Below are 16812 nucleotides of genomic sequence, written 5' to 3'. Positions count from 1 at the left end.
TTTCAATTAGAAATTACAGCTTAAAAGCAAATCTTTTGAGGGTTAGTTTCATCCTAGCTGTTTTATATTGTCAGTAATAAAATTTATTTAACCTTGAAGTAAATAAGTTGTAGGCACAACTCAGTTACATTCATCTTCCCCTTTTTGTTGGTGTATTTACTCTTGCCTTTACAAACTTTTCTGGAAGACTTTGGTTCTTTTCTTTAGTTCCTGTGGGTTGTGACTTTAGATAGCTCCACTAAAAGATAAATGCTGGTTATTTACACAATTAATATGCAAGTGTACATAACAGTGGAATGAGGGAAGCAAGTAATCCTCTTCTTTAAGTGGTGAAATTTGGATTGAGTCAATTTGAAGAGCAGAAAAATCTAACATAAAACTATACTTTAATGAAAAGGAAACTGAGATTAGAAAAGAAGTATAGGTCAAACCCTGAAGTAAGTCATTTTATGCGATTTAAGGATTTTGGGCTCTTAGATTTAAACAATGGAAGTTATCTGATCAGATTTATATACCAGAAAGATTAGTTACAAATATGAGGGAACGGGTTTGTGGAAGGCAGAATTCCATGTCTTTCAAAAACAAGTTGTTGTGTGTCTAACTATTGGAAATACTTATAATTGCTCAAAATGAAGAGACAAAGTATAGGAATGCAGGATGCACTGGTGGATGGTGTGATGCTGGAATGTTTTGTGTACGAACCCCCTACCATTAACACTATTGTAAATCATGATGCCTAAAATAAAATTGAAAAAGAGAGAAGTGTTAGCTAAATTAAGCTCCCTGGAGAGCACCATTATTGCAGCAGTTGGAGGAATCATAAAGACTTAAAGAAAAAACAAAGTGGTAAGGAAGCCAAGGCAAGTGATTTAGTATTCAGTGCAGCAGAGATTAGCAGGTGGAATAAGGTTTAGGAAGCCTGGTGAATAATACCAGCAGAAGCCAGATTATATTTGGTTCAAGAGTAGGATAGGTAATCAGAAACTAATCTCAAGAAACTTCTTTGGAAATAGATGAGCTCAGAGAACCAAAACTTTTCTAGAAGTTTCATTGTAGACTTAACAGATTTTCAGTTGCAGTGAACAGTTTCTGTAGTATTTGCTGGTGATTTACATTCTTGAATTAGGGAAGTTCGAGATCTTCACAAATTGTTCTTGTAAATTGTCATAAAGAGAAGTATATTTAGGGAACTATACTATTCTAGCCTACTGGGAATTGGTCTACAAGTCGCTAAATGACAAGTTGTGTGAAAACTTTCTAAAGTGCTTTTACTTGGTAATTTTGGGGCTGGAAAATGATGTAACAAATCTCATAAATGATTTAAGTAATTTATTTTGTCTAAAAATTATAATTAAAAATATTGTAGCCATTCCCAAGGAAGAAATCCTGTTGCTGTTCCTCTATGTTAGAGAAGAAAAGTGATGAAAAATCTTTAAGTCCTTGTTAAAAAGACTTTTAAAAATTATATAACTGTTCATTGTTTGTCATGTGTGGAATGTTAGTTTGTGAGTTATGATTGTTATGATTAGGTTTTTAAGAAAATGCTTCTTGTTTGTAAATAAGTTTTGTCAGTGTCGTCTTTTTAACCTTTATTTTTTTTCCAATTTGAAACATGAGAAGAAATTTAAAAGAAGAAAATTACCCACATTGGTGACAAGCCATTCACCTTCTCCCTCTTCCTTCAGGAGAAAATCTTGTAATATCCAGCTTGTTATAAGCCTTCCTGGTATCTAAAAAGGAAAGATGCTATAACTTAAATAAGCGGGGATACTTTTGGATACTGTAGCTAATTACTAATTGGTTTTGTAAGCAAGGTGTTTATATGTATACCTATTAAATTTTGAAGTATAGTCACATTAGTGAAAATGGTCACTAATTGCACATGTTAAATGGAATCTGATTAAAAATGTCAATTTTTATTGAAAAGCAAATTAGAAAGGGAAATAATTCATCTGTAACTTACTGTGTTTTTGTTAAAGTAACTGGAAAATTTTTGGACACTGATTTCCTTAATGTGCTGTTCAGCCAAAAGTTTTGGAAGATCCCCATCAAGAAAACAGAGCTACTCATCAAAAAGTGAGAACTGTGGGGAAGAAACTTTTGAAGATTTACTTTTGAAGTATAAACAAATACAGTTGGAACTAGAGTGTATCAATAAGGATGAAAAACTAGCTTTGAGTAGCAAAGAAGAGAGTGTGCAGGAAGATCCTAAAACATTGAACTGTGAGGACCAAACTAGCACTGATACTGTCAGTATTACAAAGGACTCAAGTAAGGAAGTAGCTCCTGAGGAGAAAACCCAAGTCAAAACTTTTCAGGCATTTGAATTAAAACCACTCAGGCAAAAATTAACTTTACCAGGAGATAAGAACCGGTTGAAAAAAGTTAAAGATGGAACAAAACAGCTTTCCCTGAAACCGGACACTACAGAATCGAGCCAAGGTAATGGAATTAGAGATTTAAATTAGTTATAAAATTCTAGGGGTAACTCGTTTTGTTAGTATATTTCATTAACTTATTTTAATTGTGAAATTTTTTTTTATGTAGACAGTCATTGAATATTGACAAGTTTTGTTTCCAAATTTAAATGATAATGAATATCTTTGTTACCTAACTTAAAGGTATTTTGACATTTATATATATATATTTTTGGTTTTTGTGCCACTCCTGATGGTGCTCAGAGCTTACCCCTGGCTCTTTGCCCAGGGATCACTCTTGGCATGCTCAGGCGACCAAATGAGGTACAGGAGATTGAAGCCAGGCCTGCAGCATGCAATGCAAATGGCTTATCCTCTGTATTATCTCTCTGGCTCCTTGACAGTTATTTTAAACTTTTTTTTTTTTTTTTTTTAATTTTTATTAAATCACCATGTGGAAAGTTACAAAGTTCTCAGGTTTATATGTCAGTTATACAATATTCAAACACCCATCCCTTCACCAGTGCCCAAATTCCACCACCAGAAACCCCAGTTTACCCCCCGCCCCCACCCCCTACCCCCTACTGTATAACTAATGAATTTCACTTCATTTTTTCTTTACCTTGATTACATTCCATAATTCAACACAAAACTCACTATAGTTGACATAACTCTCTCTCTCTCTTTTTTTTTCTCTTTTTCCTTTTCCATTTTTTTTTTTAATTTTTCCCCCTCATCCCCCTTCCTGCGCCTCATAGTATGGTGTACTCCACGCCACGTTGGCCAGCGTGGGGCTTTTGCTTAGCTCATAGTCCAGAGGTGGCTGTTACATTAAGAATCTTCAATATTTCAACAAAAACTTACTGTTATTATTTGGAGTTTCCCCCCCAAGTCTGACCTGTTCAAATGGAACGGTTTCACATTGATGACAATTATAAATGTTAAGTCGCGCGGACGCTGACGCGTCCGCGCGGTTTTGGATTTCTGTATAAAGTCCTGGGAAAATTCTGCCAGAAACCAGTTCCTAAAGCTGTCTCTGGTTCCCGCTTGTTCCACATCCACCGGCTCTGCAGGGGCATGGGCGCCCGGGCCGAAAACCCGGCCGGCCGGAGCCGAGCACGGGCCCGACTAGGGCTGGCTCTGTATCCTGCGGCTGTTTCAAGTTCAAAGCACACATTTTTTTTTTTTTTTTTTTTTCCCCCCGCGCCACCAAGTTCGTACCTTCTCAACGGACCCACAAAATGTCGGACACCACGCCTTCTCCCGGAGGGGAGAGAGATATTTTAAACTTTTTAAAAAAATTTATTTAATGGAGTTTTGCCCAGTATTTTTTGTTTGCAATTTTCATCATGAATAGATGCTGAAATTTAGTAAATCTATTTTCTTCATAACTGAGAAGGGCATTTAATTTTTCATCTATAATTTATTACCATAATGGATTTTATGATTTGTTTTAAGTTAATGGATTAGATTTAATTATTTTTCTGAAGGCATAATTTATGTACAGTAAAACTTACCCCATTTAGTTATTATAGGTCTTTGAGTTTAAAAAAAAATTTTTTTTAACTTTCTGGTGTTTGGGTCAGACCCAGGCATGCCCAGGGCTTTCTTCTGGCTCTGTGCTCAGAGATCACTCTGGTGGTGTTCCGGGAACCATCTTGGGGAATCGGGTTGACTGTGTGAAAGGCTTACCCGCTGTACTATTGCTCTGGCCCCTAGTTCTTTTGACCAAACAGTTGTATAGATGTCACCTGCCGCCCAGTTACGAAAGAGAAACAAGAGCTAGAGGTATAATTAGGTGGTACAATGAATGTTTTGCCTAATTTCCTAGGTTATAGAAATAGCACATAAAGATGGACAACAATTTCATCAATTCTCAGAACCCTACCTACCGCTCTATGATGGCCAGTTCCTCCCTTTCCTAACCTTTAGCTTATTTGGTGATCATCATCATCATCATCATAGGTTTTTCCAGTTTGGTGTGATTTTAAGTAAAATTTTGCTGATGTTCTTTTAAGGATCTTCATCTAGGTGCATGTAATGCGTGTGTAATCTTGGCAGTGCTCTGAGGAGCTGTGCGTAGAGTGATGGGGTCTCTTCCAGCTGAGTGCAGGGAGGAACATGCGGTGCTGGGGACTGAACCCAGCCCTTGAGCTCTCTCTGCACCTCAGTGGCTGTTCTTTTTGGGGGAGTGGGGCAGGGGGTGCTAATCTGGAGGTGCTTACTCCTAGTTGTGCTCGGAGATCACTCCTGGTGGTATTGAGGGTAGGGGTGTGGGGGAAGAAAACCATATTCAGTGCCATGAATGGAACAGGGTTGGCAAGGCAAGCACCATAAGTCCATCCCTTTCTCTCAGCGCCTGTACTATCTCTCTCGAGCTGGTTTTCATTTTTGCCTAGTTTTAATACAAGGATGTGATACTCAAAATGTATTTTTGAGTGGTTTCCTTTCTATCCTCTGTAATAGTGAGATTGGAATCATTCTTGGTACATCTTACAGCTTATTGGTGAAAACCTGGATATAGTTTTTTTCTGGAAGGTTTTAAATTACTTGTTCCTTTCAAATTCTGGGTAGTGTATTTTGGGTAAAATGTATTTATCTTGTTTATTCATTGTCTCTAAGTATACAATCTGGGGGCAGATTGTAGGGCAGGTAAGGCGCTTTTCTTGCATATGGCCAACCTGGGTTTGAACCCTGGCAACATCTGGAGTGATCCCCAAGCACAGCCCAATGTGGCCCCAAATCAAGCAAAATAAGTTTTTTCCCCCTAATTCTATCATCTATATCATTTATTAGTCAATTCCTTTTTGCCCCATGAAATTAGTTCCAGGTTTAGTGCCTTCCCTACCAAAAGTTTCCTTAGAAATAAATGCATAATAGCATTTAAAAATCATTAACTCTTTTTGCCTTTCATATCTTTTAGGGCTATACGAATTTCACTTTAACTACATCACTTTGATGTGTAAAGTGTCTTTTATTCTATGTATTTTTAGTTTTACTTGTTTGTAGGCCATTTGAAAGTGTCTCTTAACTCCCAAATATGGATTTTCTATCTATATTTTTCTTTAAAAACAAAAAGATTTCTAAGTCAATGATATTGTTAGAGAATGAGATCTAAAGGATACCAATCTGTTTCTTTTTTTCTTTTGCTTTTGGGGCCTCACCCAGGGGTACCTAGCTCTGCAGTCAGGGGTCGCCTCTGGCAGGGCTTGGGGGTAGGAAGGTACAGCCATATGTGGTGCCAGGGATGGACCCAGGTTCCATGTCAAGGCAAGTGCCCTATCCATTGTATCAACTCTCACCACAAAAGGATACTAACCTTTTAAATATTTGTGGAATTTTTGGCTGGTCTTGTAGGTGATCAGTCTTTCTGTTCTATGCTTTGAAATGAATGTGTAGATTATTAGATCGTTTGTTTTAAATTTTCATGATCTTCATTTGGTGGGGTTGGGTGGAAACAGATCAGTTCCAGTGAAGTTTGGTCCAGTGTTGAGGCTCACTGCTCTGCTGATTGAGCCCAGTGGGGGTTACCAGGCTACAGCTGATCTACTCTTGTGTGGGATCATGCCAGGCTAGAAGTTGAGCACAGTGCCTGTCATGTAAAGGTGTGCACTCCACCTTTTTTGGGCCATATCTCCAGTCTGTTTTCTTTCTTTCTTTCTTTCTTTCTTTCTTTCTTTCTTTCTTTCTTTCTTTCTTTCTTTCTTTCTTTCTTTCTTTCTTTCTTTCTTTCTTTCTTTCTTTCTTTCTTTCCTCTCTTTTTCTTTCTCTCTCCCTCTCTCCTCCTTTCTTTCTCTTTCCTTCTCTCTTCCTCTCTCTCTCCCTCCCTCCCTCCCTCCCTCCCTCCCTCCCTCCCTTCCTTCCTTCCTTCCTTCCTTCCTTCCTTCCTTCCTTCCTTCCTTCCTTCCTTCCTTCCTTCCTTCCTTCCTTCCTTCCTCCCTCCCTCCCTCCCTCCCTCCCTTCTTTCCTTCCTTCCTTCCTTCCTTCCTTGTCATACCTGGTGTGCTCAGGGTTTGCTTTTGGTTCTATGCTCAGGGATCACTCCAGACAGGGCTTGGCGTGCCATATGCAGTGGCTGTGATTTAACCTGGGTCAGCCATGTGCAAGGCAAAGCACATTACCACTATACTTTCACTCCAGCCGCCTTTTTAACAAACAGCTCAGTATTTTACTGAGTTTGTTAAATTTGCCTTTTACCAGGCTGTGTTGATTATAGTTTTTTGCTTACTAGCATGGAGTTGAGTTTGCAGTACTTTTTGTTAATTTTGAGAAATCAATGATAAAGTAATATTTTACCTTCTGAAACTATAGATGTATGCTATATTAAATTTTCTCAGTTTATCTTCTATTTAAACTTTCTAGCTTCTTGTAACTTTGTATTCTTTGAAAACAAGTTTCTTATGTGGCATTTTTCAGGTCATCGATTCTTTAGCTGTGTCTAATGTGCATAAGCTCATCAATTATTTTTATCTTGTTGCTGTTAACTTTTGGGCCACACCTGTCTGCTCAGAGCTTCTTTTTGGTAATGCTCAGGGGACCTATGTGGTGCTGGGGATCAAACCTGTATTGGCAGCATGCAAGGCAAGAACTTGAACTGCTACTTTATCTCTCCAGCCTACTGATTATGTCTTAAAAATTCAGTTAGCAGTTTATGTATATATATATTTTTGGGGGGGGAGCTGCAAGGGGCCTGGGGCCCCAAGCAGTTCTCAGCTAATCACGCCCAAGGATGCAGTGTACAGTTTTTTATCATTTTACTTTTTCATGCACTTATTTGAACACTTGTTGGCACTCAGGGCTTTTTCTCTGGCTCTGTGCTCAGGGATCACTCCTGGATGTGCTCAGAAGACATACAGAGCCAGGAATTGAGCTGGGGTCAAACCAGGTCAGCCTCATGCCCAGGCAAGTGTCTTAAGCCCTGTACTCTCTGCCACCCCCCCCCCCGCCCCAGTTTTATTTATTTATTTATTTAGTCTTTTTGGGTCACACTCAGTGGTGGCCACACCGGGCAGTGCTCAGGGTTGCTCCTGGCTCTGTACTCAGGAATTATTTCTGGTGGTGCTCGGGATCATATGGGTTGCAGAGTGCAAGGCAAATGCCCTACCTACTGTATTATCACTCCAGTCCCCCAGCTTTAATGCAAAGCTGTTAAAACAATAGTTTTATTTTGTTTTCAAATCATTTAAATAAATTTTTTTGCTTTACTCTTTATTTAGGCTTTCTTTTTTTTTTTGAGGGGGGCACACCCGACAATGCTGAGGGGTAAATCCTGGTTCTGCACTCAGGAATTATTCCTGGCATTGCTTGGTGACCATATGGGATGCTGGGGATTGGACCCCTGTTGGCGGCATCAAGGCAAACTCCTTACTGTGTAATCACTCCGAACCCTGCTTCACACTTTTAGATTTAATTTTATTTCTTCAGGCATGTTAACATTGGCCAGAGCAATAGAGTAGCGGGTTGTATGCTTACCTTACACGTGGCCAGTCGCCTTCAGCACCAGGCACCCCATACGGTCTCCCGAGCACTGCTGGGAGTAAGCGAAACAAAACAAAGAAAACCCCCCTTCATGTTAACCTTAGATATTTTGTTCCTCCCAATATCTGTGGATCACCGTGAGGTGATTTGATATTTTTGACATTTTAATATTATTTTCTTAAATATTTAGTGACTGACTTAATTTTTTCTTGTCATGCTCATTTTCCTTTTCAATTTTTTTCCTTGGAATTGGTCGAGTCTTAGGACAAAGGTGGAATCTGCAGAGCAGATTTGTTTTTGCAGCTGCCAAGCTGCTGAGGAGCGTCTTGCCCAGGGAATACTTTATATTTGTAGTGCTGCAGAACCACTCAAGTGGTACCAGTGTCTAACCTGAGTGGTGACTGACTCTAGTTACACATTCTCAGGGAGGGTTTTTCCTCTTTAATTCAGCACCGTGACTCCCGGCAAGCAGATGGGAAAAGTGTAACCTAGTGTAAATGGTATGTTTCTGGGAATGACCGAGTACAAATTAAAAAGTGCAGTACTGATTGGATTCCTAAGAGCCTTGAATGTTTTGCAGAGGAATTCAGGTTTTCTTTAAGCTGTAGGTAGGCTATTTTATGTATTTGTTTAATTAATTTTGACTCAGGATTGAAATTTTGAGGATTTCTGCTGTGGGTTTTTTACGTGTGAGATCTGTATTTTACCACTGAGCTATATCCCCAGCACTGATATATAGTGTATATGATTTTTTAAACAATACTTATGTTTTGGAGGCTGGGGAAGGTGTTGTTTATTTTTCGGGCCACACCCATTGGTGTTCAGGGATTATTCCTGGTTCTGCACTCAGGAATTACTCCTGGTGGTGTTTGGGGGATCATATGTGGTATAAACTTGGGTCTGCCGTGTGCAAGGCAAGCACCCTACCCACTGAGCTGTCTCTTCAGCTTCATGTGTGGGTTTTATTATAACTGATTTTCATTTAAAAATACTTTATGATTTCTTTACTATTTATGCCCTTAGTCTTCCATTCTCTTTCCATTTCTAATTACAATTTTCACAGTCACCTATATCCTGATGACCAACCAGCAGTCTAGAATTTTGGGTAATTTAAAATTTTTTCATCACCGCACAAGACCGGTTTTTAAGTGTTGCCTCAGAATGTTTTGGAGCATTTAAACTGCATGTGTCAGGCTCTGAGTTTGAGTCACAGCATCATATGTCTCCCAAGCTCCATGGAGTGTGACCCTGGTGGCTCCAAGTATCACTGAGTCCAGCCAGAACTGTTGGCCTGAGCACCTGTCAGGCCTAGCATCAGATGGTCTGAGTATTGCTGGAGTGTCTGCGGGTCTTCTGAGCACTGCAGGGGAGTAGTTTTTCTCCCCCCACCCCAGGGTAAAGAAGAGTTGAGAGATGACTCAGAGGGCCTGGATGCATGCTTTGCATACGAGAGTCCCAAGTTCAATCCCTGTAGCTTGAACTTCAGTCCTCCAATAGAGCTCCAAGGACTCCCTGGTACCAAGATGTAAGAAGTCCCTAGTCACTGCTGGTGTTTACCGAACTGCAAGACCCCCTACAAAAAAGAAACATTTAAGTAATTTTATTATAGAGATCTATGGGAGAACAGTGCTTACCTAAATCTACATGTTTGGGTAGTTATAGATATTTCATGATCTATATAAACTGCATTATCTGTAATGTGTGGTTATTGCTTATTTTTAAAGTAGTGTTATGCTCCTCATGTACCTGCCTGCTTAATCGATCCTGGTCTCTGCTACCTCAGAGCAGTGCTCCCGCCTTTTATATCTAAGAAATCTTCAAATGATAGACGTTTAATGCCCTACTAAAACTCAGGTTTCAGATCAGAGAGAGATGTTTAACCTTTTCTGAACTTAGTATTTGAAGTTTATTTGTCTTAAATTGTTTTTTCCTGATAGTTACTATTTGGTGTTCTTTGAACTGTGAGCAGTTTTTCTTCAATGTCATAAGCATTCCTAAAAATACATTCCACAGTATTTCACAGTATAAAACTATAGGGCTTCTGGGGGAAATGGAGTTAGGGAAATAAGACACTCAAAAACTTTGTCATTGGCATATAAAAAATAAAAAAGACACATGGGAGCTGAAGAGATAGTACTAGGGAGAAGGTGCTTGTCTTATAGGCAGCTGGCTCCTATTGGATCTCTGGCACTGAAGCGTATATAGCTCAAAAGCTGCTGAAAGCAAAAAAAGGAACTTACTACCAATAAGTCGTGCAGCTTTGTAAGTTTTTAAAAATTCTGGGATGAGTTAAGATTCAGCAGCAAACACGTGTGTAAACAAGAAACCACAAGTTTGAATTGGGGTAATATCCCACATGACTCCAGTATGATCAACATTGGATCTGATTTCCACAACCAAGTATGTGCAGACACCACAATTAAAGTGTGTGACCTTCGTTACTGCGATGACAAAAAAAAAAGAAGGGAGGAGGGAATTTCATAAAAATGCTCAATATATTATAGTAATTTTGCTTGAAGAAGAGCAAGTGTGTGGGAAGTCGATGTATGGAAGATTGAAGCTTAAAAGGGAAGATTATCTGAAATTGGATAGTATGATGTAACTTCATCACCACGTACTGAAGTAGCTAATAGATGCTCAAAGTGTGAATGGCACAGATAGATGCCCTTGGTGCCCATTCTGCATTTATTTAGTATTTCTTAGAGCTGAATTGCTCATAAGCAAACATTAAAATTATGTTATGCTGAAGCTATTTTCTAATTTGTCAATCATGTTTCAGCTAAGTCACATTCAGAATAAGCCTTACTGATCTAAATAAAAAACTGGTGGTGGTTTTATATATTTTGTCTAGAATATTTCTAGTAATTTCTCTATTGAATAAGTTTATAAGAGGTCAGCTTGAGCAGTCAAACTCGGGTATTTGTAGCATAGAAAGATGTAATATAAATAAAATAAACTTGGTTTGAGGTTTAAGCTTAGTTTGTGCCTTAGCTTTTCAACTTTCTTTTTTTAGGTCACACCCAAGTGGTGGTCCATGACCATGCTAGGGATTAAACCTGGAGCTTCCACATGCAAGCGTGTACTCTTTGGGTTGTTACTGATGGTGCTTGGGGGACCAAGTGATGACAGGGATAAAATTGGGATGTACTACATGCAAGGCAGGAACTTTAATCTCTGCACTGTCTTTCTGGCCTCAGGTTCTCTTAGATTTTTATATATAAGATTTTGTAAATTACTTTCAGAAATTTGGGCTCTAGGTTTTTAGTAGGTAATATATGTGGATGATTTTACGTTGATTTTTGTTTTGTTTTGGGCAACACTTGGCAGTGCTTAGAGCTTTCTCTTGACTCTGGGCTCAGGAATCATTCCTTTTGGGCTCAGGGAACCATACTGGGTGCTGGGGATTAAACCTGGATCTACTGTGTGCAAAGACAGCTCCCTACTTGCTATTCTATCTCTCCAACCCTGTTTTGACATTTAAACTATTTTTGCTGGCGCTTTTCTAAATAAGTGGTAGAGCCATTTTTCTATTATAACTTCTAAATGTTGAATTAAACTTCAGAGGTATAAACTAATCATTTCATCAGTGTGTATTATTTATTTTGTAATAACTCTTGCTTCTTAACTGTTTACACATGTTTTGTTTTAAATAGTTGTAATACAGAAGTGATTTTGTCAAAGTAGACTTTTAATTTTTTTTTTTTTGGGTCATACCTGGCGATGCGCTGGGGTTACTCCTGGCTTTGCACTCAGGAATTACTCCTGGCGGTGCTCAGGAGACCATATGGGATGCTGGAAATTGAACCCGGGTTGGCCCCGTGCAAGGCAAATGCCCTACCCACTGTGCTATCGCTCCAACCCCCAAAGTACAGTTTTAATTCAATAATTTTGAACCATTTTTGCACATTTTTTCTAGAAGGAGACTAATAGCAAGATCTTTAGTCAGATTTTCATTTTCCTAGCTGTATTTTTTTAGTTGAGAGAGTGAGAAAAATGAGACCCTTTAAAATAATTACTGCTAATTATTATATTTTAGACTGGTTACTATTGCTATCCTAAGGAGTATTCAAAGTATGCTTTTTGTTTTAAAAGGATTAGAAGATAAAGAACAACATTTAACAAGAAGAGTTAGTAGCTCAGATATTCTATCTGAAAAGGTAAGATTCGGCTTTATATGATGGGATATCCTGTAAGATTGACTCTTATGCTGCTTTATGCTGTTCTTTTTAAAAGGAAATTCTTGCTTTTCACTTTGTTTTGTCATTTGAACACAATTCTTAATCTGGAAAGAAGTTTTAGAGTATCTTTCCACTGGGTTCATGGAAATTATATTTAATTGAAATGTTATATTTATGCATATGTTTAAAAATGTTTCAATTAAATATAATTTCCATGAACCCAGTGTATGCACATACACGTACACAATATATTTATATATATATATAAATATATATGTAGATACACATCTACAGGTGATCTTTTAGAACAACCCTCCCCCCCACCACCATTTTTTTTATGTTTGGTTTTAGGCCATACCCATGATGCTCAGGGACTATTTCCAGTGGTGCTTGGAGTACCATGTGGTACTGGAATGAAATCCTGACTTTTCACATCAAAACATATACTCAACTCGTTGAGCTATTGTTCTGTCTCAAACTTCAAATTTTTATCCATAAATTTTTTTTCTTTTTAAATTTAGGGGCATTATCCTGCATTGGAAGTCTTTTGGTTTAGACAGTATTAAATTCTAGTTCCGTTTAGCTGAAAGATCTTGAGTAAGCTATTTAACCTTTGTTGGACTCAGTGTTGAGAGGGGTGGGAGGTTTATTTGGGTCACAAACTGAGGTTTGTAGGGATTACTCCTGGCTCTGTTTTTGGAATCACTCTTAGAGATGCTTGGGAGACTTTGTGATGCTGGGTTTGAAACCCGGGTCTCCTGTGTGCAGAGTGTGTGCTTCAGCCCATTCAGTAATTTGTTGTTAGGTTTTTGGGAAACCCAGGATGCTAGTGTATAGAATTATATACTATGCTTACTAGCGCAAGCCTGCTTTTGCTCACATAGAGAGCTGACATAATTGCAATTAAAAAATTTTTTAAGAGTTTAGGTAGCATAATTACTGTAGCACTAACATTTACATAGGAAGATTTCTATTGGTTGTTGTCCCCCCCCCCCCCCGATTTTTGGGTCACACCTGATGATGCACAGGGGTTATTCCTGGCATTGCACTAAGGAATTACTCCTGGCGGTGCTCAGGAGACCATATAAGATGCTGGGAATCAAACCCTGGTCGGCCGAGTGCAAAGCAAACGCCCTACCCCTGTACTATCGCTCTAGCCCCCTTGTATTACTTTTTTTAAAAAAAAATTTTAGACTCATTTACAGTACTGATAATGGCAGGGCTTTGTGCATGAAATATTTTAATACTCCCCCTCTGCCACAGAATCAACTTTCCTTTACCTTTGTCCCAGTGTCCTATTCTCCCCCCATCTCCTCCATCCCACGCTGCTCAGTTTTTGTTGCCTTTGGGTATTTGTTGTTTCCTTACTATGTCACACACTTGAGCGAGATCATTTATATCTGTCCCTCTCTATCTGTCTTTATCTGTCCCTATCCTTCTAACTTCTAACACTCAGCATGATACTCTCTAGTTCCGCCCATGGCAACAAATTTTATGGTTTTGTCTTTATCCTGTCATCTGTTCTCAGACACTTGGGTTGTTTGCAGATTTTGGCTTCTGTGAATGAACACAGTAGCCACTGCTAGTGTTGCAATGATCTTAGGAGTACAGATATCTTTTCTGAATAGAGTGTTTGGGCCCTTGAGGTGCCTCATACCAATGAGACTGGAATACACTTCAAAGATTAAAAAGCAACCAGTGTTGCAGGGATGTGGGGAGAAAGGAATCCTCATCTGCTGCATTTGGGAATGTCTGTGGGGTTGGAGGGGATTAGGGAGGCTTACCCAGCAGTGCTCAGAGAGCCTGGAAGCTACTCCATGATACTCAGTTGAGCACTGCTTGGCCCCAGCAGTTCTGAGGGCCCCAAGGGAGACCTGGTTGTTACTTTAAGTAAACACATGGTATTGGGCATTAAATCCAAGGTTTCCGCATGCCAGGCATGCTCTCTACCCCTTTAAGCTCTCTCCTTGGCTCTAGAATTTTCTGTAGTAGTGGCAATGGTTTGTATCTGTACTCTTTAGTATCAAAGCTTGATTACCAAGCGTTTGAAATGTGGTTAGTATGACCTTAAAACTTTTTTTTTTTCCCTTTTTGGGTCACAACTGGTTATGCTTAGGGGTTATTTCTGGCTTGGTACTCAGGAATTATTCCCGGTGGTACTCGGGGTACCATAATGGGATGCCAGGGATAGAACCAGGGTTGGTGACGTGCAACACAAATGCCCTACCTGCTGTACTGTCATGCCACACCTGGCAGTGCTCAGGGCTTACTCCTGGCTTTGAGCTCAGGAATCACTCCTGGGGATTTAGGGGACTGACCGTATGGGTGCCTGGGATTGAACCCACGTTTACCGTGTGCACGGTGTGCCGTACTTCTTGTACTATGGCTCTGCCCCATGAGAAACTAAACCTTTTATTCAAATAAATGTAAATAACTACATATGGCTCATACCACTGTATAGAGTAGGACTCTAGAACATGATCAGGCGATAGAATTTAGTTTATTTAAAAGACGTAGAGGGGAAAAGAATGACTAATTTTTTGTTTGTATTTTGGTACCACACCTGGCTTTGCTCAGGGGCTACTCCCAGCTCAGTGCTTAGGGTGCTCCCAGTGAGGATCAGGAGACCATATGCTGGGAATTGAACCAGAGTTGACCACATGCAGGGCAGATGGCTTTAGCCTGGACTAGCTCTTTGCTCCAGAGTCGTCATAATTCTCAAGTCATTTGTTACATATATTTTTCAGTAGTGGAAAGGGTAGTTATAGTTTGGGCAAACTAAAGCACTAGCATATGGTAGTTCAGTTGTTAAAGTGAAACAATTCATTTTTTTTCTTTTTTTTCTTTGTTTTTTCTTTTCTTTGTTTTTTTCTTTTAAAGTGAAACAATTCAGTATGATCTATTAGCCTCTTTTTGCTTAATAATTTGATTGGATTTTAGAAAAATTGATTACAGCTTACCTAAGAATATTTCATTAGAGATTACGCCAACACCATTTTGAGACTTAGATTCATTTTCTCCCTTTACACACAATAGAGAGGAAAAACAAAGCTTTGCAGACTTTGAGAGTTGAAGAGGTCTGAGAGCCACTTTACTTCATCACCAACTCTCTCCCAAGTCCAAGAAGTCAAATTAAGAATGTCTGCTTAGGTTGCTTTGTGTTTGTAGTTATATTTTAGTAGAGATGTAGAAAGCAGCACAGTTCTGAGGTTAGCAGGTGGTTATGGAACCACTTTATTCTTTATTTCTCGTCTCCTGGGTTGATTTATTGAATTTGATGCCATCAGTTATTCATTCTCTCATTTGGGAAGACCAGTGAATGCAGATAGCAAGTCTAAATTTCCAGTTTTTGCATCATCATTTTTATTATTCTCCCCTTCCCCCAACCCTACACATTTAAATTATATAAATGTAAACTATACACAGATCAAGTAGGGTATAGGATTGTGGTAAATGATTTAGAATATTTTTATGTTCTTTTTGAACATTTGCCTTAAAACTCATTTAAACTGAAAGGTTTCAATTCATCTCAAAGATTTGAATTGGTAGAAAAATTTCTCTTTTCACTCTCAGGGATTGAGCTCAGGACTCACCTAGCATGTAAGCTATGTGATTTACCACTGAACCATATCTTTGTCTCTTGATAAACTTTTTTTTTTTGAAGTCAATACTTGACCTTAAAAAAAAAAAAAAACCTTTTTTAAGGTCAAGTATTGGAATTTTAAAAGTATAACAATTTCTTTCTCTTTTTGAATAAGACGTTAGGTGAAGATGAAGAGGAACTATCTGAACTACAACTTCGGCTTTTGGCTCTTCAGTCAGCCAGTAAAAAATGGCAACAGAAAGAACAGCAGGTGATGAAAGAAAGCAAAGAAAAGTTGACGAAGATGAAAACTGTCCAGCAAAAAGTTAAAACTAGCACAAAAACGCATTCAGCCAAAAAAGTTAGCACTACAGGTGATGATTTCTGTTAAATTCTTTTATTTATTCTACATGTTAGTTTAGCTTGTAGACTTTTTTTTTTTTTTTGCTTTTTGGGTCACACCTGGCAATGCACAGGGTTTACTCCTGGCTCATGCACTCAGGAATTACTCTTGGTGGTGCTGGGGGGACCATATGGGATGCTGGGACTCGAACCCGGGTCGGCCGCGTGCAAGGCAAAGGCCCTACCCGCTGTGCTATCGCTCCAGCCCCAAGCTTGTAGACTTTTATCCAGGAAGTTTATTTTGGGCTATAAAAGGGACCTGATTAGAGGCTAATATTACATTAACAGTTTGGAGGAATGGCTGCATATATGACTTAATGAGGTTTCTTTTTTTTTTCTTTTTTGGGTTTCACCTGGCGATGCACAGGGGTTACTCCTGGCTCTGCACTCAGGAACTACTCCTGGCAGTGCTCAGGAGACCATATGGGATGCTGGGAATTGAACCCGTGTCGGTTGTGTGCAAGGCAAACGCCCTACCCGCTGTGCTATTGCTCCAGCCCCCCCCCCTTTTTTTTTCCGGAGAGGAGGGTGGTTTTTGGGCCATACTTGACAGTGTTTGGACTATTCCTCATTTTGTGCTGGGGTGACTCCCAGGGGTGCTTTGTGGACTTAGCAGTGCTGGAGGTGAAGCAGGGCTTGTCCATGTGCAGGGTCAGGCAGCTTAAGTATTGCTTCTTTGTGATGAAAATACTTTCTAAAGGTTTTTTTTTAATCCTCTGGGAAATTCTAACACTATAGATACTGATGTTTTTGT

General features: G+C 39.2%; 1 protein-coding gene across 2 annotated transcripts in view; it reads left to right on the top strand.

The window, feature by feature from the left end:
- The window catches only part of ZFC3H1 (zinc finger C3H1-type containing), a 62078-nt gene that overhangs the window by 3344 nt on the left and 41922 nt on the right, over positions 1–16812 (top strand). For both annotated transcript variants that reach the window (XM_055118239.1, XM_004602674.2), the window contains exons 2-4: positions 2026–2442; positions 11988–12052; positions 15832–16030. In XM_055118239.1, the coding sequence (XP_054974214.1) occupies positions 2026–2442; positions 11988–12052; positions 15832–16030 (681 nt within the window). The remainder of the gene's footprint in view (positions 1–2025; positions 2443–11987; positions 12053–15831; positions 16031–16812) is intronic.

This window comes from Sorex araneus, chromosome 10, assembly GCF_027595985.1.
Source record: "Sorex araneus isolate mSorAra2 chromosome 10, mSorAra2.pri, whole genome shotgun sequence".
In the NCBI taxonomy this organism is placed as follows: Eukaryota; Metazoa; Chordata; class Mammalia; order Eulipotyphla; family Soricidae; genus Sorex; species Sorex araneus.
The sequence above is the reverse complement of the archived record's forward strand: the minus strand, read 5'-3'. Positions and strand labels throughout refer to the sequence as shown.